The sequence below is a fragment of the Symphalangus syndactylus genome, chromosome 1 (assembly GCF_028878055.3).
Source record: "Symphalangus syndactylus isolate Jambi chromosome 1, NHGRI_mSymSyn1-v2.1_pri, whole genome shotgun sequence".
In the NCBI taxonomy this organism is placed as follows: Eukaryota; Metazoa; Chordata; class Mammalia; order Primates; family Hylobatidae; genus Symphalangus; species Symphalangus syndactylus.
In genome coordinates, this window is record NC_072423.2 from 62905713 (window position 1) to 62932041 (window position 26329).

At 41.7% G+C, this 26329-nt stretch overlaps 1 protein-coding gene and 1 pseudogene across 2 annotated transcripts in view; one reads left to right on the plus strand and one right to left on the minus strand.

Moving 5' to 3' along the window:
• The window catches only part of LOC129459399 (small ribosomal subunit protein eS10-like), a 294302-nt pseudogene that overhangs the window by 148686 nt on the left and 119287 nt on the right, over positions 1–26329 (plus strand).
• Positions 1–26329, minus strand: part of LAMA3 (laminin subunit alpha 3) — a 270663-nt gene that overhangs the window by 142511 nt on the left and 101823 nt on the right. For both annotated transcript variants that reach the window (XM_055235914.2, XM_055235907.2), the window contains exons 13-14: positions 2952–3089; positions 364–410 (exon numbers count right to left, since the gene is read on the minus strand). In XM_055235914.2, the coding sequence (XP_055091889.2) occupies positions 364–410; positions 2952–3089 (185 nt within the window). The remainder of the gene's footprint in view (positions 1–363; positions 411–2951; positions 3090–26329) is intronic.

Genomic DNA, 26329 nt, shown 5'->3' on the forward strand with positions numbered 1-26329 from the left:
GTGTACAGCCAACTCTATTTAACGTGTCCTTGGCCATTGATTTTCTCAACGTTATTAATTACATTTGTCAGACTTACATGCAGGGTTCCACAGAGGCAACACCCTCTGAGAAACCTACAAATCTGCAGTAAAAGTTAAACTCTAGGACTCCAGAGCAACAAGTTTAACTAAACCTTATTCTTTTGTTTTTGAAAAAAAAAATCACAAAATCACATATGCTCTCTGAAAAACAACAATGACCTCTTTAAGCAATTTAGCCTTGGGTCTTATTTTAATTTCTGGAAGTGCCCACACTGTTAGTCCTTAATATGTATCAAAATAATAGAGATAATTGGAATTGCAACCCTTTTATAGTCTACTTACCAAATTGGAGTTGATGGTACCAGCTGGGTCACAAGCACTGCTGGAACCTGAATATGATACAGAAATTTTTAAATTATCTGGTAGTTTGTTTTTCTCTTTGTTTTGATGTTTCAAGTTTTAAACATTTTGTTTTCAAAAATAGTGTATCTACATTTATATTTTCGATAGATGTGTGGCAAAGTCTGCATGCAATTCATAGGCATCTTGAATGACACTTATGGTCCTTAATCCCCAAATTACCTCTTTTGCCACTGAACAAATCTCTATCCTGTCTACTCATGACAGTTCACTTCTAATTGATGATGAAGGAGGAGATTAGGGAAAGATTCTAAAATTTTGAGCATCATTAGTATTGTCCAGAAGAGGGCAATATTGTACCAAGAGATTTTTAATTGCCCATTTAAAAGGCGTTCTAGAATTTCTAAGTACATCTTTAATTATCACACCTCCTTGTTCCCACCCATACTAAAGTTATTTATAAAATCAATTGGTTTGTTTTCCTGACTTAGTATAACACTACAAACCAAATATAATCTCTCTTCAATAAATTGGGATCTTGCAATGTTTCAGTATTACAATTACACAGTGTTTGAACTGGGTAAGTCTGTTCTGAGTCTGGGTTTTCAAATCATTTAAATAAATCCATAATAGGATCTTGTTTCCTTATAAATTGTTCCTTAACCCTATTGGCTTTGTTTGTTTCTGTCTGCCTCAGCTTCCCCTTGATGATTCTCATTCTCTCTCTCACTCTCTTTTTTGAGACAGGATCTTGCTCTGTCTTCCAGGTTGGAGTGCAGTGGCACGATCATAGCTCACTGCAGCCTCCGATGCCTGGACTCAAGTGATCCTCTCACCTCATCCTCCTGAGGAGCTGGAACGACAGGCATGCACCACCATGCCCGGTTATTTTTAAAAATATTTTCTAGAGGCTAGGAGCGGTGGCTTACGCCTGTAATCCCAGCACTTTGGGAGGCCAAGGCGGGCAAATCACAAGGTCAGGAGATCAAGATCATCCTGGCTGACACGGTGAAACCCCATCTCTACTAAAAATACAAAAAATTATCTGGGCATGGTGGCACGCGCCTGTAATCCCAGCTACTCAGGAGGCTGAGGCAGGAGAATCGCTTGAACCCGTGAGGCAGAGCTTGCAGTGAGCTGAGATCGTGCCACTGCACTCCAGCCTGGGGGACAGAGCGAGACTCTGTCTCAAAAAAAATAAAATAAAATAAAAAATAAATAAAAATTCTAGAGACAGGATCTCATTATGTTGCCCAGGCCCAACTCCTGGCCTCAAGCAATCCTCCCGCCTCAGCCTCCCAAAGTGCTGGGATTACAGGCATAAGCCACCCTGCCCTGTCCTCTCTTTCTCTTCTGATGTTCTCCTGTTCCCTGCATTTTTCCGTAATACCCAACACAAATTTCCAGCTGTTTTTTTTCCAGGCCCAGCCTCGGGTTCCTCTCCAGGACACAAACATTGCCATCTAGCCCTGGGATGACTGTGGCTGCTCAGCTTCTCTGCCAGGCAGCCACAGCACTTCCTTCCGCTCCTGAGGCCCACGGAGGTGAGCAGACCCATGCAGGATGCCCTCGCATCCTAGGGACCTTCAGGTCTTTTGAAAGGCAAGCACCCCCTCTGACTGCCTGCTGCAACTTCCACCCTCAAGGAAACCTGGTCTCCAGAGGATTCTGGTTAGGAAGATTCTGGGAAATGAAGTCAGTCCTGTCTTCAAAGGGCAGGAAGGGGTCTCAGAAACCACATTCTCCTGATGGATAGTCTGGGTCAGCCTTCCACAAATACCTCTTCACAGTAGCAAGACTCCTCTGAAATTGACAAGAGCTACTGATCTGCTCTCTGGCTGCACACACCAGGGAGCTCAGGGAAATTTGTGGACATCTCATTTCTGTCCCCTCTGCCATGGTACATGGGCAACCCTTAATCTCTCATATCAACAGAGGGATGAATACCAACCACATCTCACAGCTGCAGGCTTGGTTTTCATCTCCCCCTCAGTGCACTCTCCAAACTGCATAGACTCCAGTGCATCCCACCCGCCTTCCCCAACACTTGGGCTGAAGTACGACGACATGGTCCCCCAGAAGGCCAGAGGAGGGCAGGGAGAGAGGCCCGAAACACAGCAAAGGTCCTGCTAAGCCTGCTGGCAACCGGATCTGTTAGAAACATTACAGTGCTGCCAGCATTAGCACTACAAGCTCGGAGCGAGAGAAGGCATGATGCCTTGGGACAGAAGACAACAAATGGTCCCTTTAACTCAAAGGACTCACCTATGCCACAATGCTATCCACAGAAAACTGACATGTGAACCAGGAAACCCACATGTATAGCACATGGAAATGGACATTCTTTTTAGTTAAAAAATCATTTCTGGATTCCTTTGAGGGTACATATATGATATACGTGTTTTCAAACCAGACTTCAACAGGGGAGGAACCAGGCAGACTAGATCTGTGAAAGCAGGATGTAGGGGTGGCCAGTGGTGAGTCTGTGGGGGATTTTCAGGCTTCTCTGGGAGGCTGGCTGTACACACTTGAGAGGAACCAGCTCTCTAGCAACCTGCTGGCTTTCCTACCTTGGCAGTGGGGGAAATCATAGGCTCCTGAGAGACACCTGTCACACCGCTGTCCTGTAACTCCTGGCCGACATTCACACTGTCCAGTCACTGAGCTGCAGGGCATCTGGTAGGATCCAAGGGCTGAACACCAGCAGGCTGGATAAAAGAATTCAATCAGACTTAGGCGGGGGTTGCAGGTACAGGAGGGGGAAGAACCACGTCCCAGAGCAGATCATGAGGGTGGAGCCAGAAAGACCCAAACGCAAGTTCCAGCTCCACTTCTTATGAGATCAGGAACCTGAAACAAACACTCAACTGCTCTAAGCCTCAGTTTCTCCTTCCTTAAATGGGAGTGATACTAACTTTTATTTGATAACTTGTTGTGAGGATTGCATAAGACAATACTTAAAGAGCTTGGGACAATGCCTATCATAGCGAGCACTCAATAACTGCTAGTTTGTATTGCTGTCATGATTTTCATATTCAGCAAGATTTGCAGGTGCTGGGTGATGGTTTTGGGGATTCTACTCACCTACAGAAACTGGTATTTGTAGGAGGAGGATGCAGGGAACAACTGATGGGGGATGTGACTCACTGGGGGGCCACTTTAATTCCATATCCCACTTGATATTCCATATCAAGTGCAAGCCATTCCAGGCCAGATCAGCCTACAACTATCTCTGATTTTCTCTTTCCTCCTCTCTTTATACCTATTTTCTCAATGTCTAGTGTAGTTAAGTTGTCATGGAAAAAATGGTGCAGGCAACATTGAAATGGATGGGAAAGGCATCCTAGTTTCCTCCCTCCCCCAAGCTGTTACCATGATCTTTGGCTAAGTGATGAATAAACATGCATGGATGGAGAGAACAGATGCTGGCCATTCATTCTCCTCTTGGCCCCCTTCCCACTGGATCAGGTCCCTACTAGCATCTATGAGACTAGACTTCTATGGGCTGGAGTTGCACAAGGTCATCCCCATTTGCATTGCAAAAACCCTTCTTCTGGAGAGCGATGAGCAGTGGAAATGACCTGACTGACTTCTCCGGCTGAAGAGCTCTACATCTTAAGAACTGAAAGAAACTAGAGAGGGCATCTCATTGAATCCCATTATTACATGGTGAAGTTCAGAAGTTAAATGGCATTTTTAAAGTCAATGGATTAGTCTCTAATAAAGGGCTTCAGTCTTTGGAGTCAGACACATCTGGATTCCAGTACCAGCTGTGCCACTTAACAGCCCTACAATCACGGCTAGTTGCTTAGCTTCTTTAAGCCTCAGTTTCCTCTTCTGTAAACTGGAGCTGATAATAGCACCTACTTTATGAAGTCATCAGAGAATCATCAGCAATAAGGCACTGAGAACGATGCTTTGCACAGCCGAAATGCTCAGGAAGTGTTCACACTTATTAACATTATTATTCTAATTACCAAGTCCCCCAGTGCTTGGGGAGGTGCTCTTTACACTATCCCATACTGAATTAATGAAAATCAATGAATTAGTATATCTGACTTCCAAATTTTTATCCAGTGTAGTGTACACAGTAAAAGATACAACCTTGTTTGCAAGGTTTCAAAAATTCCATGCTAGTTAGAGCCTTAGGAAAGAAAAGATTCATAAGGTAAAGCCCTAATTCTGGTAATTTATTTACAGGTAGCCTTGGAATCTAAGCCTTGGCACATGGGGCCCCCACAGGGACAAGACCATGTTATTTTCATTCTCTGTGACAGCCCAGCCCATGTATGGTGAATTTCTCTGAAAGTGCTTTTTAGTAAATGATGGTGAACAACAGAATTTACCTGTGTTGTCATCGGAAACGTAAAAGAAACTCTCACTGATGGAGGGGAACTAAGCTAGTTAACTCACTTACAAATTACCTGGGAGTTTCAACAGGCTATGTGACTTGTTCAGAGACACAAGTACTTGCAGACCCGGAGAATTTACTACCATTTCACTTTCCTATTTCACAGTCATCCACCCAGCAGACATTGATTGAAGGCCTACTGTGTTCCAGCAGCACCCTTGCTAGGTGTTATGGTGGAGGTAAATACAAAAACACATATAGTTAGCCTTCCATATCTGTGGGTTCCAGATCCGTGCATTCAAACACAGATCAAAAATATTCAGAAAAATACACAACTAAAAAATAACAAAAAAAACAAATAAAATAATAATGCAATATAACTATGTAGCATTTACATTATATTATGTATTATAAGTAATCTAGAAATTTATATAGGAGGATGTGTGTAGTTTATTTGCAAATACTGTGCCATTTTATATCAGAGACTTGAGTATCCTTGCCTTTTGGTGTCCATGGATGGTCCTGGAACCAATCCCCCATGGATACTGGGTGTTGACTGTATTCCCTGATCTCTAAGACCTAAAAGTCCAGAAGAAAGACTAGAGAATGACTGACATAGCACAAAGCACCCCCACAAGACACTACCCACTCCATATAAAGCATGCCTAATGCTCCCCTAGCTATTGGCAGACAGAAGGACAAACACTCAGATCTCCTACTGCCATGTCCACCTGTCTTCTCTCATGGCCCATGGTCCCAGCTGGCCTGTCTGCAGAGGTTAAGTCTCAACCTAGTGGTAGAATTCTGAGGAAATGTTATTGGGTTCTACAGTGGTTAACTTTGTGTCAACTTGGCTAACTATGTTGCCAAATGGTCAAACACTAGTCTAGATGGTGCTATGAAGGTATTTTTTAGATGAGATTAACATTTAAATCAGTAGACTTTTAGTAAAGCAGATTATCTTCCATCATGTGAGTGGGCCTCATCCAATCAGCTGAAGGGCTTAAGAGAAAAAGACAGATGTCCACCAAGGAAGAAGGAATTCTGCCTACAGATTGCCTTTGGACTCAAGCTGCAAAAACACCTCTTGACTGCATCTCCAACCTGTTAGCCTACCTTGCAGAGTTTGGACTTACCAGCCCCTACAACTGTGTGAATCAAGTCCTTAAAATAAACCTCTCCCCATCCCTACACACACACACACACACACACACACACTCTCACACAATATATATTATATGTACATAGATAAGTAGATAAGATGTACCACTATATCTATATCTATCTACGTACCTATCTATCTGTGTAAAGAACCCTGATTAATACAGATTTTGGTACCAAGAGAAGTATTCTTAGAGGACCAGAATTTTTTTAAATTCATAAATACAGGTAGGGTCTCACTATGTTGCCCAGGCTGATCTCAAACTCCTGGCCTCAAGTGATTCTCCCACATTAGCCTCCCAAAGTGCTGGAATTATAGGCATAAGACCATGCCCAGCCAGGAACAGAATTTTAAGAATAAATTCTCTGAATTGGTTTGAGGGTTTCTGGAATTGGTTCTCTAAATGACTAGATTTAGAAGCACTAATGACTCTAGTTCCAATAGTGAATAAAGCACTGATAGTCATCGGTGTGATGTGGTAATAGAGATACACAAAAATATCACTATTAGATACTCCTAATCAAATAATTATGATAGGCAGGGCTCTGGGTGACCACGTATTTGATAACAGAACATTTCCATCAAACTAATGGGCATAATGAGCTTGGCTGGTTGCTCCTAATTGGGCTGGACAAAGTGGGAAAGAAACGGAGTTGAGGGATTTGAATTCCCACTCAGATGCAGTATAAATTACCTGAAAGTTTCTATGCCTTCCTAGAAAGAAATCCTTATCTCCTACAGCTTCAGAGCTGAGACTGCAGAAAACCAAACCAAGAGTCTTCATCCTGCGAGGTCTGAACTGCAATGCAAGTTAAATTCCAAACCTTGCAGAGTATCTGCTGTTAAAGTGGGGGCATAGATTGGGAAGGAATAGGACTTTGAAAATTGGTTTGGGGACATATGGGAAGATCATGATGAAGATGGGGACACTGAACCCCTAAATTCCAATGAGTCTTCTTTGTCAGAAGAAGCAACTGCACCCCCCGACCCATGCTTGAGCAGGTTAACCCTGCTTTGCCCGAGAAAACTGTAAAGGCCTCCCCTGAGGGAGCTGTCATGGAAGACCCTACTGATTCTCTTCAGGACCCACCCCCATCCCACTTTCCTTATCACCTGATAACTGGACTCAAATCCCCGTAAGCCCTGAAAGGTGAAGTACAAAGTGTGACCCATGAGAAGGTACAATACACTCCAAAAGAACTAAATGATTTTTCCAATTTAAACAGACAGACAGCAATTTGAGGAATATCTGTGAGAATAGATGTCAAGGGTGTGGAAACTGCTGCCATCAAATCGGAAAACCTAAGTGCAATGGGGGTAATTGGGCCCCAGGTTGGTGGCAGCCAAGTGGTGGCAATAAACCACCAAAAGCAAGGTGGATATGGTTACCATAATGGGCAATGGAGTTGAAACAGCAGTCAAAATAGTCTGACTCAGAGACCTATGCTGACTAGTTGATCATGGTGTTCCCGGAAGTGAAACAGATGAGAAGTCTAGCAAATTCTGACTTGCTTTGTAGAAGTGGAAGAGTTGTAGGTCAAATGAACAAGTCTAACTTGAAACATAAAAATAGAGTCATGTCCCCTCAATCAATTCCCAGACCTGAGCTGGTTTACAGACCCAGAACTCTTTGAATGAAGGGGAGAGTAGGTACTATTGTGGAAGAACTCCACTCCGCTGCCAAACATTTATAAGGTAAATCTTTCTCCCAGCCTTTTCCAAAGGGACCTATGGCCTTTTAACAAGGTGACTATACACTGGCAAAAAGGAAATAATCAGATCTTTCTATTCTTTCTATTATTGGACATCAGCTCTAAATTGACACCAATTCTAGAAGACCCAAAATGTCACTGTGGCCCTCTAGTCAGAGTATGGGTTTATGGGGGTCAGGTGATCAATGAAGCTTTAACTGAGGTCCATCTTATAATGAGGGCAGTGGGTTCCTGAACTCAGCCTGTCGTTATTTCCCCAGTTCTGGAATTCATAACTGGAATATACATCCTCAGCAACTGACAAAATCTTCACATCGGTTCCCTGAGCTATGGAGTGGAAGTTATTATGATGGAAAAGGTCAAGTGGAAGCCATTAGAACTGCCTCTACCTAGGAAAATAGTACAACCAAAAGCAATACATCATTTCTGCAGGAATTGCAGAGACGAGGGCTACCATCAAAGACTTGAAAGATGCAGGGTGGTGATTCCTACTGCTTGCCCATTCAATTCATCTATTTGGCCTGTACAGAAAATAGATGGATCCTGGATAATGACAATAGATTATTATAAACTTAACCAGGTAGCAACTCCAATTGCAGCTGCTATACTAGATGTGGCTTCATTGCTTGAGGAAATTAACATATCACCTGACACCTGGAATGCAGCTGTTAGTCTGGCAAATGCTTTTTTCCTTCACACCTTTAGTAAAAACCAACAAGCAGTTTGTTTTCAACTGGCTAGGCCAGCAATATACTTTCACTGTCTGTATTAGGCTATTCTTGTGTTGCTATAAAGAAATACCTGGAGCTAGGTAATTTATGAAGAAAAGAAATTTAATTGGCATAGTTCTGCAAGCTGTACAGGAAGCATGGTGCCAGCACCTGCTTCTGGTGAGGGTCTCAGGGAACTTACAACCCATGGCAGAAGGTAAAGGGGAGCCAGTACATCACACAGCAAGAACAGAAGCAAGGTAGGGGGAGGTATCACACACTTTTAAACAACCAGATCTCAAGTGAACTCAGAGAGAGATCTCACCCACTATCAGGAGGACAATACTAAGCCATTCATGAAGGATCCATCCCCATGACCCAAACACCTCCCACCAGGTCCCACCTACAACATTGGGGATCAGATTTCAACACGAGGTTTGGAGGGGGCAAACATCCAAACTATATCACTGTCCTACATCAGGGATCTATCAACTCTGGTCCTGTGTCATAATTTAGGTCACAGGGATCTTGATCACCTTTCCCTTCTATAAGGCATCACATCGGTCTATTACATTGATGACATTATGCTAAGTGGAGCTAGTGAGCAAGAAGTAGAAACTACTCCTTCCCATGTGCAACCTTCCTAATATGTTTGATATGCATCTTTTTGTTTGTATGTGCTTTTAGAAAATGTTTATTGTTTTGTGTGCAAAAAAAAATTAAAAAAAAAAAAGATATAGGTCAGAAACTTGGACCCACATAAAGAAAGGAAGAGCACTGGAGAGGAAATAAATGAAGATAAAATAAAATAAAATTAAAAAAAAGAAACTACTCTAGACTTATTGGTAAGACATTTGGGTGTCAGGAGGTAAAAATTAAATCTAATAAAAAATCCAGAGTCTTCTACCTCAGTTAAATTTCTAAGGGTCCAGTAGTGTGAGTCCCAGAACAAGGGAAGGCTCTGCAGCAGGTCCAGGCTGCTGCGTAAGCTGCTATGCCACTTAAAGCATATGACTGAGCAGATCTAATGGTGCTTTTAAGTGTCAGTGGCAGATAGGGATGCTTTTTGGAGCCTTCAGCAGGCCCACGTAAGTGAATCACAGTGCAGACCCTTAGGATTTTGGAGCAAAGCCCTGCCACCCTCTGCATATAAGCCAGCCTCTGCAGATAACTTTTTTTTGAGAAACGGCTTTTCACTTTCTACTGGGTCTTAGTAGAGACAGAAGGCTTAACCATGGGCCATGAAGTCACTATGTGATGTGAGCTGACCATTATGAACTGGGTGTTATCTGACCCACGAAGCCATAAGTTTGGCAAGCACAGCAGCATTCCGTCATCAAATGGAAGTGGTATACATAAGATTGGACCCAAGCAGCCTCTACACAAGTAAGCTATGCAAAGAATGCCACACTCCACACTCCTGCTACATTCCACATCTACAGCATTATGGTGAGTTCCCTGTGATCAGTTAACAAAGAAACAGAAAACTTAGGCCTGTTTTAGACCAGGTACTGCAAGATATGCAGGCATCACCTGAAAGTGGACAGCTGCAGCACATTTGCGCCTTTCTGGGACATCCTGAAGGACAGTGGTGAAGGGAAATCCTCCCGGTGGGGAGAACTTTGAGCAGTGTGCTGGTTGTTCACTTTGCTTCGAAGGAGAAATGGCCAGATGTGAAATTACATATTGATTCATGGTCTGTGGCCAATTCTTTGACTGGATGGCTAGGGACTTTGAAGGAACATGATTGGAAAATTGGTGACAGGGAGATCTGGGGAAGGGTCTGAGTGAAAACCCCCTCTAAATGGCTAAGAAACATGTCCTATGTGAATGCTTCCCAAGTAGACAGGAGGATCTGTTCTGTGGATACCAGGCAGCCTCTGTCCCATCCACTTCTATCATTGTCCAGTGGGCTCACAACAAAGTAGCCATGGGGGCAGGGATGGAGTTTATCCCTGGGCTCAGCAAAATGTACTTCCAGTCACCACAGCTGAGTTCCCAGTCTGCGAGCAGCAGAGACCAACACCAAGTCCTCAATATGGCACCATTCTCCAGGGTAATCAGCTGGCTACCTGGTGGCAGGTTAATTATTTTGGACTGTTCTATCATGGAAAGGGAAGTGTTTTGTTCTTACTGGAATGGACGCTTACTTGGATACAGAAATTCCTTCTCTGCATGCAATGCTTCTGTCAAAACTACATTTGTACACTTACAGAATGCTTTATTTACTGTCATAGTATGAACATAGCATTGCTTCTGAACAAAGAACTCACTTCACAACAAATGGAATGCAGCAGTGAGCCCATGGTCATGGAATTCACTAATCTTACCACTTTCCCCACCATCCTGAACAGGTGGCTTAATACAACAGTGGAATGGCCTTTTGAAAACTCAGTTACAGTGCCAGCTAGGTGGCAGTACCTTGCAGGGCTGAGGCAAGGTTCTCCAGAAAGCAGTATCTGCTCTGAATCATTGTACAACATATGGTTTCTCTGATAGCCAAGATTCACGAGTTCAGGAATCAAGAGGTAGAAATGGGAGTGGCATCACTCACTATAAACCCTAGTGATCAACTAGCTTCCAATCCCAGCTGCCTTCTGCTCTGGTGGTCGAGAGGTCTTAGTTCCAGAGGAAGAAATGCTTCTACCAGGAGACGTGACGATCATTCTATTGAACTGGAAGTTAAGACTGCTACCTGGTTTCCTCATTCCTCTGAATCAACAGACGAAGATAGAAGCAATTGTGTTCCACTAATTACCAAGGGGAAAATTAACTGCTCTTCAAAAACGGAGGTAAGGAAGAATATGTCTAGAATACAGGAGATGACTTAAGGTGTCTCTTAGTATTACCATGTCTTGTGATTAAAGTCAATGGAAAACTACAACCCAATTCAGGCAAGACTACTGATGTCCTAGACCCTTCAGGAAAGAAGATTTGTGTCACTTCACCAGGTAAAGAACCATGAGGTGCTTGCTGAGGGCAAAGGGAATATGGAATGGGTGGCAGAAGAAGGTAGTTACAAATACAGTTTGAGTATCCCTTATCCAAAGTGCTTGGGACCAAACATGTTTTAGATTTTTTATTTTTTCAGATTTTGGAATATTTGCATTATACCTGATTGGGCATCTCAAACTTGAATATTCAAAATCCAAAATTTTCCAGTGAGTATTTGTTTTGAGCATCGTGTCAGCACTCATAAAGTTCTGGATGTGGGAGCATTTTGGATTTTTACATTTAGGATGCTCAACTTATACCAGCTATGACCATGTGACCTGTTACAGAAATTAGTATTTGTAATTGTAGTGAGTATTTCTTTCTATTTTGTTATGAATATGTTTTTTCTGTATATGTGTATGTTATATGTATGTAAAATAAAAATCTTTGTTTTCCAACTGAACAGCAAAAAATAAAATAATGTGATTTAAAAGTGGGCAAAGGATATAAATAGACATTTCTAAAAAGAAGACATACAAAAGGCCAACAAGTATATGAAAAAATGTTCAACATCACTAATCATCAGGGAAATGAAAATCAAACCCACAATGAGATGTCATCTCCGTTAGAATGGCTATCATCAAAAAGACCAAAAATAGCAAATGCTGGAAAGGATGTGAAGAAAAGGAAACTATTATACATTATTGGAGGGAATGTAAATTGGTACAGAGATTATGGAAAACAGTATGGAGGTTTCTTTAAAAACTAAAAGTAGAACTACCATACAATCTAGCCATCTCACTACTGAGTTATCTATCCAAAGAAAATGGAATTCGTATATCAAAGGGACACCTGTGCCCCCATGGAAGTTTTTAGGCTCTAAAATGCAGGTAACTTTTTTTTTTCAACTTTTAATTTAGGTTCAGAGGGTACATGTGTAGGTTTGTTAGTTATATGGGTAAATTGAGTGTTGCTGAGGTTTGGTGTATGAAACCAAAAAAATCGCCCAGGTACTGAACATAGTACCTGATAGGTGGTTTTTCAGCCTTCACCCACCTCTCATCCTCCTCCCTCTAGAAGTCCCCAGTGTCCTCCAGTGTCTATTGTTCTCATCTTTATGTCCATGTGTACTCAATGTTAAGCTCCTACTTATAAGTGAGAACATATGGTATTTGGTTTTTCTACTCCTGTGTTAATTTACTTAGGATAATGGCCTTCAGCTGCATCCATGTCACTGCAAAGGACATGAGTTCATTCTTTTTTATGGCTGCATACTATTCCATGGTGTATAAGTACCATATTTCCTTTATCCAGTTCACTGTTGATGGGCATCTAGGTTGATTCCATGTCTTTGCTATTGTGAATAGACCTGTACCCCCATGTTCACTGCAGCATTATTCACAATAATCAAGATATGAAGTCAACCTAAATGCCCATCAACAGATGAATGGATAAAGAAAACGGGGTATATATACACAGGGGAATACTACTTAACCATAAAAATGAATTAAATCCTGTCACTTATGGCAACATGGATGAGCCTGAAGGACATTATGTTAAATGAAATACGTCAGGAACAGAAAGATAAATTCTGCATGTTCTCAGTCATATATAGAAGCTTAAAAAATTTGAGTTCATAGAAGTAGAGAACAGCACAATGTTTAACAGAGGCTCGGAAGTGTAGGAGGGGGTACAGGGAGAGATTGCTTAATGGATATGAAACTACAGCTAAATGAGAATACATTCTAGTGTTCCCTAATACTGTAGGGTGAATGTGGTTAACAATAATTTAGTGTATATTTTCAAAAAACTAGAAGAGAGGATTTTGAATGTTCACAAAACAAAGAAATGAATGTTCGAGGTGATAGATAAGCTAACTACTATCTTGATCATTACACACTGTATCCATGTATGGCAATATCACTCTGTACCCCATAAATATGTATAATTATTATGTGACAACTAAAAATAAAAGGAAAGTCATCTTTTGTTTTCTTCCCTCTCTCATCTCCTTATCATTCAACCTAAGATGTATTGACTTAATACCATAGTATTGAAGTTACAGGATATCAAGGGGAAGCTCAAACGTCACCCGAGGATTTTATTTCTTCTTCTGGGGAAAGGGTTAGTGTATTTTCGATTGTATACAGGATAGTTGTATCATGTTAGTCAGAATTGTCTCTTGTTATACTCTTTATTGACGTTTAAGTACTGTTTCGAGAAATGTATATGAGTGCCAAGTTGGCAAGGCAAGAACTAGTGTTGGGTAATTTTACATGTTAACTTGACTAGGCTATGATGCCCAGATGTTTGGTCAAATGCCAGCCTCAATGTCACTGTGAAGGTATTTTTTAGACAAGATTAACATTTAAATCAGTAGACTTTGAATAAAGCAGATTATTCTCCATCATGTGGGTGGGCCTCATCCAATCAGCTAAAAGTCTTAAGACAAAAAGACTAATGTCTCCTGAAGAATAGGGAGGAATTGTGCCTCCAGACTGTCTTTGGACTTCAGCTGCAGAATCAACTCTTTTCTTGGCCTCTGGTCTGCCAGTCCAACCTACAGATTTCAGACCTGTCAGCCCTCACAATCGCATGAGCCAATTCTTTAAAATAAATCTCTCTCTCTCTCTCCATATGTACACACACACCTCCGATTGGTTCTGTTTCTCTGGAGAACCCTGGCTACTGCAGGCTTGTTCTGCTATTTCTGCCCTAAAGGAAAGTCAATGCAGAGGGAAACATCCATGCGGGCATTAGGGTAGCTGCCTGGAGCGCAGTGGTGGCAGCTCCACAGCATAACGTGGGTGACACAGACACTGGCCTTAGGACCACAGGGGTTGTCTGGGGAGCCAGAAGACCCAGTTACTCTTTGGAGGTAAAAACAAAGACTTGAACTTAAAAGCATTTGCAGTGTTTTAAAACTGTGAATTAATCTGGCAACACGCTTCTCATTTCAATCCAACTATTAGTAAAAACTGCCAAATCCCAAACACCAACTCTAGCATTGGCAGCCCTTTTCTCACTCTTGGAAATACTATAAGGCTTTAAAAATATTTCAATTCTGCTCTTTGTTTTGCTCTAGGTCCCTTGGAGTTTCCAGAGTATTTTACTTCTTGTCTACTCCTCATTGTTTCTGCTTTAAGAAACTTACTCTCAAGAAGAATACAAAATAAGGATCACCAAAAAAAGTCTTTAAAATAATGATCACAAAGGTCCTAGAAGACAGGGGCTTGTCTGTCATGCTCTTGAATGCCTTCCAGGATTAAATGTAGTCCTGTTCCACAGTACCTGCCAAATAGCTGGTTGTTACATGAGAGAATGAGTAACTATTGAAATCCTTCTTCAGGTCCAGCCCTGCATAATTCTTGATATGTGTTATCTCATTGTATCTTGCAACATTGCTATCAGACAGATATTGTCATGAATAATGCCTTCCTCTTCACCTGCAGTTATAAGCTCATGAGTGAAGCAACACTATATAGATTCTTGTAGATGATGGCCAAACAGAGCTCCTTAGTGCTTGAGGGATGCTCTTATTGCCCATGATCTTGTAGAAAGGCCGATTGGCACCTTGATCTTCAGTCAAAGCCAAAAGCCAGCCATCAGTTCCACAATACTTATCACTTCTCTGGCACTGGGCTTTGGATGAATTAAATCTACAGAAAATCTTTAGCCTTTTCTGACCAATCACCTCAATGTTCTCTTAAACAAAAATGAATTACAAGGAAGGGCCAGTTCAAGGCAAAACTGCACAAAACTTGGCTTCAGGCTGCTTCCCACTGCCAGCCCAGTGGTCTCTGGTTTTGCCCTGGAAAGCCTGGGAGCCTCTCCCAGAAGCATCACAGCCAAAACCTTCCCTGGCACCATTCCTTGTTGGCGGGGCACTTGTCCTCCTCCCCTGGCCGGTGTCTGACTCAGGAGAGTATGTTAACAGGGAGGAGGAGGTTAATCTCTCACTGACAACATATTTATAGGACTTTTCTAAAGAAAGCCCTGATACCACAACCCAAAGACTACATCAGACTCTAATGGGGATGGTTCTGGGTCCTGGGTCAGGTCACGTCGGTGGGGTTGGGGGAAGCTGCACTTCTGGGTGCCTTCAGTTCATGTCATGAAAGGACCACCCATTTCCGCATTCCTGCCTTCCTACCCTCTGTTCCCAGTACTAACTAGCTGCTGCCTAGCAAGCTGTTCCAGAAAAGGAGGGGAAAGGGGAATAGAAAGGAGGAAAAGAGGAAGAGTAAGAGGAAGAGGAAGAAAAAAATGAAGAAGAGTAGGGGAAAAAAGGAGGAGACAAAGGCAGGAATGAGGGATGGGGAGGAGAAAGAGGGAAGAGTAAACCCCCTAAATAACCAAATTAACAGTTGTATTCTGTGGTTGAAGACAGAGTCAAAAAACCCACAAACATAAATATATATTTTATATACATATAGACAGTTCTCAAATCTGTTCTCATATATATAATTTGATTAATTCCCCAAAAAAGAAAACCACAGGGCACTTCAGTGAGTCAAAGTCAAAATGAAAAAAACACTGCATTGTACTTAGGAAAGTCTGGAGTAAATTAATTTAATGCAAAACATAAATCCAGGACTGCAGTTGGCAAAAGCAGCTTAGAAGGGTTTTAAAATTCTCTTTAAAGAAGATTTTGAATTTTTTTTTTTTTGAGACGGAGTCTCACTCTGTTGCCCAGGCTGAAGTGCAGTGGTGCAATCTTGTCTCACTGCAACATCTGCCTCCTGGGATCAAGCAATTCTTGTGCCTCAGCCTCCCGAGTAGCTGGGATTACAGGCATGTGCCACCACGCCCAGCTAATTTTTGTATTTTTTAGTAGAGACAGGGTTTTACCACATTGGCCAGGCTGGTCTAGAACTCCTGACCTCAGGTGGTGCGCCAACCTTGGCCTCCCAAAGTGCTGGGATCACAGGCTTGAGCCACCACACCTGGCCAGATTTTGAAAATTTTTAAAGCAAGAAAGAGCAAAGCTGTAAGAACACTTTTTGGCTAGAATATACTGGGCCAGCTGATACACCATTGTGGGCCATGGTGATTTGGTTGTAAATTTCAGTGAGTCAAGTAATCAATTCCCTCTAAAAAAAAAAAAAATCACAATAGCTATCAGAAAAACAGGTAGTTACAAGACAAGGAAGGCCATCATAGACAAAATGTTGCATCCTCCCAAACTCTTACCAGAATGGTTCAAACCCAAAACAACAAACTGCAAGGTACACCTCGACAGCACACGAGACAGTGAATTTCTTGCACAGCTCAGAAAACAGCTCTTAAGCACGGGCAGGCTTCTCCAAGGCTGGATGTGTATGTATTAGTCCTTCACTTGAGCCATGACTTTAGACCACAGAGAATCCAGCAGAGGCTGACTCCAGACCTTCACCCGCCGGGGCCAGAAGCATGCCTGCTGGTGTCCTCCAGTCTCTCTCTGAGAGGCTTGATAGTCTTTTCCCTCTCATGCTTCTGGTGAGGTCAGAAGGGTTTGCTAGACCTTTAGAAGCAGAGGTCCAAATCAACTCTACCAAAAATATCAATGAGGCCAGGCGTGGTGGCTCATGCCTATAATCCCAGCACTTTGGGAGCAGAGGTGGGGGAATCACTTGAGCTCAGGAGTTAAAGATCAGTGTGGGCAATATAGTGAGATCTCATCTAAAAATTTAAAAAATTAAAAAAAAAATCAATGGGAAGATAAACACTTATTTTTAAAAAGGAGTCCTGGCTCTCCAACCATTTAAAATAAGAGATATGACATTATATTCACGTACTGTAGCTGATTAAAGAGCTTTTTACATCAGATGTCAGTTTCTTAAGGAAAAGAATGCTACAGTTAGACTTCACAGGGTTTCCCAATCTTTCTTAGGATTGGTCACTTTGGGGAACTATGTTTTTTCAAAGAGCTGAGGATTTTACTGACACATAGTTTTGCCACCCTGTCTTGGCTATGGCACCCTGATTTTACCATGGGGGAACCTCTCTTCCCTTGCTCCATTCATGCTGTTCAGATGGTGTTGACCCCACTTCTAGTTCTGTGGATATGGGGGAAGACTCAGGTTTGGCCAATCAGAGCACTGAATTCCACGGCCACAGGACTAATTCCAGAACTGGCATGTGGTCCAATCAGAACCAGATGTGTCTTGGTGGAAAGTATACTCTTTTCCTAGTCTTGAACCTAGAAGGATACATATTAGTTACCTTGAGCTGCCATAACAAAATACCATAGACTGGCTGGCTTAAACAATGGAAATTTATTTCTCCAGTTCTGGAGGCTGGGAAGTCCAAGATCCAGTTGCTGGCTAGTTCAGTTTCTGCTGAGGGCCTGCTTTCTGGCCTGTAGATGGCCACCTTCTCACTGTGTCCTCACATGGTAGAGGGAGAGAAAGAGTGAATGAGCTATCTTGTGTCTCTTCATATAAAGACATGAGTCCTATCAGATCAGGGCTCCATCCTTATGACCTCATTAAACCTTAATTACTTCCTTACTCCAAATACAGTCACATTGGGGGTTAGGGCTTCAACATATGAATTTTTAGGGACACAATTCAGTCCATAATAATGTGTGTCTAAGAGCTTCTGGCTGCCATTTTACAATCATCTGAGGCCTAAGAATGAAGCCAATATACAAGATAGCAGAGTTTATAGATTGAAAAAAAAAAAATCTTTTAAGCCCCTAGATCAAGCTATTCCTGAAACCAAATATGCCTGGACTTTTCTATTACTGCCAAGAAGTTATTTTTGCCTTAAACAGTTTAGGTCTAGTTTTCTGTCACATGAAATTGTAAAGAGTCATAATTGACTCTCTAATCACCAAACTATTAACTACTAGTTAACTATTTCATCTAGTACTCGTTTTAACTATTAACATTCTAACAATTTAATCTAGTACTCTTACTCAAATGTATTTTATACTTTCCTTCCCAATGAAGCAGGTATATTAGATACAATTTAACTCTTTTTCATGACCTACAGCTATCACTATAAATGCCCATTTACTTAATCTAATAGTGATACCCTCAGTATCTTCAGAATTGGGTTAGCTTGTTTGCCGTTCATTCAGTGGCCCCAGGCTGCTATACATCTTAAGTTTCATGTCTGCCTGTCTGTTTTCTCCCTTGCCATGAATGTTTCACCTCAATGATCTTTTCCCTCTCTTCTAATTTTATGTTTCTAATTTGCCATGCAATTGGCTTGCAAAACAAATAACTAAATTTAAAACAATTATTTTTTAAAAAGGGAGGGGGAGACTAGGCTGAGAGAGGGCCTATGGGATTCCTTCTGTGTGCATCTTTGGAGCTGTGCTTTTCCACTTGACAGAGGTTGTGGGGGTGGGGGCCTAACTGCTTGGTTTTTACCTTTGCTCCAGATACATGGCCACATAACCAAATTCTAACTGCATGGAATAATACTCTGCTGAAGGTCAAAGAATTATAACATATATTTAAAAATAGGGTTTTTTGTGAAAATAATGTCGAGAGTTTGTATTTTTTTAAGAAATCTATGTTTATATAAGCAGAATATTAAAAATAATAGAATTCCCTAGAAACAAATCAAAATCATAGAGTCCCTTTAAGGAAGCCATGGTAAATGAAGCCACATGGAGATGCAACTGACTGTTAGACAATTAGTGTATCCAACAAGCACAACTCCTGCTGTCAACTAACTCCCACAGCCCTTTTCAATTTTACGTAGTGTGGGTGACTGTCTCCCTGCACCTAGATGAAAATCCTAGGAGATGAAAACTCTAGATGCACCTAGTGTAATTTGCATCTAGGAGAGATGAAAACTCTGCACCTAGATGAAAACTCTAGGCAGGGTTTGTCAGCACACTCTTAGGTAAGAGAACAGAAAGTAAGTAGAAATCAGTTTAAAGTCAAATCTCCTGTCCTCCAGCTCAGACCTGATTCAGGCCAAAATCCCACAGTAGGCAGGAAAGGTGGAGAGGTGGGTGGTAGGAGTGGGCTGGGGGTGGGAGTGGGCATTCTTTCCCCACAGCTGCCTTCAACTTGGGGGAGGAAGAAGAGGGAAGAGGAAAGAACTGTTGTGGTGTCATGATATATAGTGGTTTTTGCCCAGTTTCTGGCTAGTAACTTCCATAGTCCTTGTTACAGTCTTTTTTTTTCTTTTGAGACGGAGTCTCGCTCTGTCGCCCAGGCTGGAGTGCAGTGGCGCAATCTCGGCTCACTGCAAGCTCCTCCTCCCGGGTTCACGCCATTCTCCTGCCTCAGCCTCTCCGAGTAGCTGGGACTACAGGCGCCCGCCACCTCGCCCGGCTAATTTTTTTTTATTTTTAGTAGAGACGGGGTTTCACCGTGGTCTCGATCTCCTGACCTCGTGATCCGCCCGCCTCGGCCTCCCAAAGTGCTGGGATTACAGGCGTGAGCCACCGCGCCGGGCCAGTCTTTTGTTATAAGTTTGGGTGCGTTAGGCCTTGGGACAGGCCTCTGACCTTCTCCTGGCCTCTTTTAACCTGCCCCAAGGCAGGACTCTAATCTTCCCCCACCTTTGTGATTGTGGGTCTTAAGACTCTCCCTAGAGAGGGTCAAGTCTATACCCTGGGGGAAGGAATGCTGATGTCAGGAAGCTTCCTTAAAAACCCAAGAGGACAAGATTCAGAGAGCTTCCAGATAGCTGAACATGTGGAGGTTCCTGGAGGGTGGTGCCCAGGGAGGGCATGGAAGCTCCCAGTCTCTTCCCCCATATCTCGTCTTATGTGTATCTTCATCTGTATCTTTGCAACATCCTTTATAATAAACCAGTAAATGTAATTTGGTGTTCTCCTGAGTTCTGTGAGCCACTCCAGCAAATTAACTGAATCCAAAGGAGGTTTGTGGGAACCCCAACCTGAAGCCGCTTCTTCAGAATTTCCAGAGGCCCAGGCTTGCAACCGATGGTAAGGGAAGGAGGGAGCAGTCTTGGGGACTGAGCCCTCAACCTGTGGGATCTGGCACTGTCTTCAGGTAAGCAGTGTCAGAATTGAATTGGAGGACACTTGGCCGGTGGCTGCTGCTTGGTGATGGGAAGCGATCCCCACACATTTGGTCACAGACGTTTTCTTCTGTGTTGATGGTTGTTGTGGTGTGAGAGTAGAGGAAAGTAGAGGAAAAACACAGAGGAAAGAGTTTTTCCCCACACAATTGTTCTTGGACCAGCCCTATGCTAATCTCAAACTGGCTCTTCTTCCAAGGATGCTGTCTAGGGCCTCTTGGTGGTCGTCTGCTGAGCACCTCTCTCCTGCCATTCCCTTGTCCCCCAGGGATGCAAGCCTCTCTATTTCTGTTGCTTGTGACTCTCTCCTCAGCCCACAACTGCTTCAGCCCCTGGGCTTTGGATTCACCATTTCTTTTATTTTCTGTTTTTGATGCTTTGACATCTTGGGGCCTTGCTGACCCTGGAGGGACTGCCCCTCCCAGGGTGAGCCAATTCCCAGAGAAGTAAACAACCCTCCAGAGGGCTGCTTTTGGAATGCACACCAACGAATCCAGGGCATGGCCCCACCACCTCCTCTACCAGCTCTCACACTCTGATATTCCCTGCCCTAATCACCCCAGGGCCAGGTACCAGACAACTAGGGGCAGCCCCTATGTCCCAGCGCCCACTGAAATATTCAAACTAGCCAATCCTAAACCTGCTTATCCCTGCCCATTCCTTACTGTGGAAGTGCTCTGTCTACAGTTCCTTCCCCTCCCTCTGCCTCCAAACCCACCCTGACGCTTCTCCATGTGGCCCCTACAGCACGCCCTGCCCCTCCTCTGGGAACTGTATCTTCTCAATAGCAGTTGTCTCCTGGTCTGCTGTCCTTACTGAATCCCAAATTTCCTATTAATACACTCTATTATAAAACAGGCATCTGAACAAATACTTCAGCTGCTTTGGGTGGGATCTCCTGATGTCTCTGAGCAGACCTATCAGGCAGGAACCAAGACACTCACCTGGATTCCCCCACATTTGGCTGTGGGAAACACCTACACATCCCTTGCCCCAGCACACTAAGTACAAGCCATTCCCAACATGGAAATACTCCCCTTGCTCTGCCTCAAGCAAAAAAGCATCCAGCTCTTAGCGTTTGGGTTTTCCAAGCCAAAGTCTGGCTGCAAGCACCTCTGCCCCTCCTGAGGCTTTCCATATGCTATGGTTTGGATGTGTTTTGTCTTGCCAAAATTCATGTTAAAGTTTCATTGCCAGTGCAGCAGTGTTGGGAGATGAGGCCTAGTGGAGGTGTTTGGGTCATGGGGGTGGATTCCTCATGAGTAGATTAATTCCCTCCTGAGACAGTGACTGCATTCTTGCTCCCACAGGACTGGATTAGTTACCGTGAGAGTGGGTTGTTATAAAAGTGAGTCTGGCTTCCTGGACTCTCTCTCTTGCGTCCTCTCTCATGGAGTGATCTCTGCACATGCTCACTTACTGCTCCACTTCACCATGTTTTGCCCCAGTATGTGGCCCTCACCAGAAGCCAGCCAGATGTGGCACTATGCTCTTGAAGTTCCCAGCCCACAGAATTGTGAACTAAATAAACGTCTTTTCTTTATAAACTACCCAATCTCAGGTATTCTGTTATAGCAATACCAAATGGACTAAGACACATCAGAGGTCCCTCATGCGTTTTGAGGTGAGGAAGAACAGTAAGGAGTTCACAGCAACAATTTCGTCCATAGATATCCACCCCTTCCCAGATTATCTCTCCTCCACTCTCCTAACCTTTTCATAATCCTTTGAGTGTGAGAGGCTAGAGTGTCTTAAAATAAAACAGGCCTCTGGACATTTATTTTGCAAATCTGCACACGGTGACTTGGCCTTGGAATTTTGTACATATCATTGTTCAGGGCCAATACTTCAATGTTAACATTTTCAAAAAGAGTAATATGGGTGGTTTTTAAACATTTTCCTTGTATTTACTTTTAAATTCAAGAAGTTTTCTTTACTACTCATAAGAAGAATATCAGATGATTCTCATTTGAAAGAGTGACTCTAATGAAAGGCAGATCGTCATACACATTTGTTTGTTTATTTTTGGGGGGGGTTTGTGGTGTTTTTTTTTTTTTAGAAGATTCTCAGTCTGTGATGTTCAGGCTGGAGTCCAGTGGTGCGATCTCAGCTCACTGCAACCTCTGCCTCTCAGATTCAAGCGATTCTCCCACCTCAGCCTCCCAAGAAGCCAGAAATACAGGCATGCACCACCACGCCTTGCTAATTTTTATATTTTTTTAGTAGAGACAGTGTTTCACCATGTTGGCCAGCCTGGTCTTGAACTCCTGACCTCAAGTGATCCACCCACTTTGGCCTCCCAAAGTGCTGGGATTACAGGCATGAGCCACTACGTCTGGCCTATCATACACATTTGTGAAATCCCAATTATCTATCATTTTTCCCCCTACAAAGGACCCCAAGCTCAACCTATTAATCAAAGCCAAGCATCTTTAAAAAGTAACTGTGTCTACTGCTTACATTTCTAGGTAGCTTGCTGGTAAGGTCAGACTGAAGTCTCCACACTCTGAGTTATGTAAAGATCGTAGGACTTTGAAATTTATACTGTCCTTTCTCCTTGCCGGGTTTAAGGAAGAATAGTAAGGACGATATCATGGATTAAAGATAAAACAGGAAGCCGGGCGCGATGGTTCACGCCTGTAATCCCAGCACTTTGGGAGGCTGAGGCAGGCGGATCACGAGGTCAGGAGATTGAGATCACGGTGAAACCCCGTCTCTACTAAAAATACAAAAAATTAGCCGGGCGTGGTGGCGGGCGCCTGTAGTCCCAGCTACTCAGGAGGCTGAGGCAAGAGAATGGCATGAACCCGGGAGGCGGAGCTTGCAGTGAGCCAAGATCGCGCCACTGCACTCCAGCCTGGGCGACAGAGCGAGACTCCGTCTCAAAAAAAAAAAAAAAAGATAAAACAGGATATGCATCTCAAACTAGTTCTTCATGTTTATCTCTTTGGTCCTTCCTTGCTCTTCATAGATAATGGTAAAAAATAAGACAGAGTGCTTTCTTGCCCTTCAAACAGGTTTGGGAAGGAATTATGCAGTGTATACTGGCACAGGAATATCTTCATGGGGAAAATGGACTCATCAGATTATTGCTGCAATTTACTGAGCAACAGTTTCCAGCTGAATGAGAGTAAATTCACCCAAATGTTCTATGACTTCAGGTTGTAACTATTTGGGAGTCTGAAGCCGCAAGACCAAAGAGCAGAATAAAAGAAAAGTGACAAACTACTCAGAAAAGTGGCAAACTAGTTCCTATACTCAGAAGCACAGATAAAATCCTTCAGGATCTTTTAGCACAGCAGTTTCCAAACTTTTTGGCCATGTTCACAAGTAAAAAATACATTTTACATTATAACCCAATAAACACACACACACACACACACACACACACACACACTAATAGATGATAGAGATATCTAGCAAAACATAAATAACTATGAACAAGAACTTTGCAAGAGATTTATTTTCTCTACACTTATGATGCATTCTAATAATTTCTAGTCTATTCTACTTCATCGTAATGCTGGCCCATACCCTCTAAATTGATTTCTCTATCCACTAATGGACAATGAACTGCAGTATGAAAAGCTCAGCCTTAGAAGAACAGCCCTCATGCTTCTTGATGTCCTAGATCACTAGGTGATGAAGGGGTTTAAAGAATAGAATAGAATTCCTGCTGTATACCAGGCTGAGAGTAGAGAAATGTGGGTGCTACTCACCACCCTGCAACTATCTACTCCCTACGTATTCTCCTGGGTCTCAGAATGGTTGCTATAAAATAAGTACTTGTGATTTCAATTCCTTTTAACTCTAAAATTCAAATGCACATTATGTGATCATCACTACAAAAACATAAGAGAGATGAGCATCAAATTTACAGAGATAAGGCTGACAAGTGTCTGGGGAGGAAGACCCCTTCTTTAGTGTGTTGGGATTCCGCCTCCCACTTCTGCCTTATCTTTTTCAAACAAGTTTATTGAGATAAAATTCATATACCATACAATTCACCCATTTAAAGTGTAAAGTGTGCAAATTAATGTTGTTTAATATATTCACACAGTTGTGCAACTTTTGGAACAATCTAATTTTAGAACATTTTCGTTCCCCCTATCCCATATTCATTAACAAGTCAATCCACATTGTCCACTACCTTCACTCCCAACCACAAATCTGCTTTCAATCTCTACAAATTTTCCTATCCTGGACATTTCATATAAATGAATCACACGATACGTGACTTTTGTGACTGACTTATTTCATTTAGCATAATGTTTTCAAGGTTTATTCATGTGGTAGCATGCATAAGTACTTTGTTCCTTTTTACTGCTAAATAATATTCTATTGTATGGCTATACCACATTTTATCTATCTGTTCATCAGTTGATGAGCATATGGATTGTTTCCCCATTTTGGCTATTTTGAATAATGCTGTTATGGACATTCATACACAAGTTACTGTGTGGATGTGTTTTCATTTCTTTTGGATATACACTGAGGAGTAGATCTGCTGGGTAGCATGGTAACTTTATGTTTAACTTTTTCAGGAATAGCAAAACTGTTTCCAAAGTCACTGTACTATTTCACATTCCCACCATCAATGTATGAGGGTTCAAATTTCTCTAAATCCTTGCCAACACTTGTTACTGCCTGCCTTTCTAGTGGATATAAAACGGTATTTCATTGTGGTTTAGATTTGCATTTACCTAATGACTGATAATGTTGAGCATCTGTTCATGTACCAACTGGCCATTTGTATATCTTCTTGGAAGATACGTCTATTCAAATCCGTTACTCATTTTCAGTTAGGTTGTCTTTTTAATTATTTTTAATTTTTAAGTATTGAGTTGTAAAAATAATAATATATCCATATATATGGATTATTTTATAATAATATATCCAGATTTTATATATTATATATATGTGTATATGATACTAGTGCCTTATCAGATATATAATTTGCAATACCGTTTTCCATTCTATGATTTGTCTTTTCACTTTTTTGATTGTGCCCTTTCGAATGCAAGAGTTTTTAACTTTGATGAAATCCAATTTATTTATTTTTTCTTTTGCTGCTTGTGCTTTTGTTGTCATATCTAAGAAACAATTGTCTAACTTACGGTTATGAAGATTTATGCCTATATTTTATTCTAAGAGATTTATAGTTTTAGCTCTTACATTTAGTTTCTTCATCCATTTTGTACTAATTTTTGTTTATAGTATGAGGTTGAATCCACTCATGTTTAATGTTATTATTGATAATGTTGGATGTACCTTGGCCCTTTTGCATTTTATTTTCTGTATATCTCATGTATTTTTTGTTCCTCTATTCCTCCTTTATTGTTTTCTTCTGTATTAGATATTTTCTAGTGTAATTTTTACCCGTTTAATGACTTTTTAATCATTTTTGAGTTATTATGTTAGTGGTTGCTCTAGGGCTTACAAAAAGAAATCTACTTTAGTATCATATTGATTTAGTTCCAGTCAAATAGAGAAATTTTACTCCTATTTAGTTCCATTCCCTCTCCATCATTTTTGTACTATGGTTATTATACATATTATGTCTCTCTATATTAAAACCCAGCAATACATTTTTATAATTATTAATTTATATACTCTATGTTTTCTAAGGAAGATGATAGAAGAAAGGAGAGCAAGCATATATTTATAGAGTGTCTTTATAAACTCTATTTATCCTTTCTAATTCTCTTTATTTCTTCCTATAGATTTGGTGTCATTTTCTTACTCCAATACAGCTTTGTTCTCACCTATCTCCTTTGTGCTACTGTCAAACATATATTTTTATATGATATAGGCCCAATATTTATGCATGTGTGTATGTATTTGTATATATAGTTTGTACACTTTCTGTTAAAATCAGTCGAGAAGAATGTATAAAAATATTCAATTATACTCTCTTTTGTAATTTTTACATGTTATTCAAATTATTGTTTGATGGTACCTGTTTCAGCTTTAAGAACATCCTTTATTATTTCTATTCTTTCTTATAAGTCAGGTTGGGTGAATTCTGTTAGTTTTTGCTCATCTGAGAAAGTCTTTACTTAGCCTTGATCATGAATAGTAATTT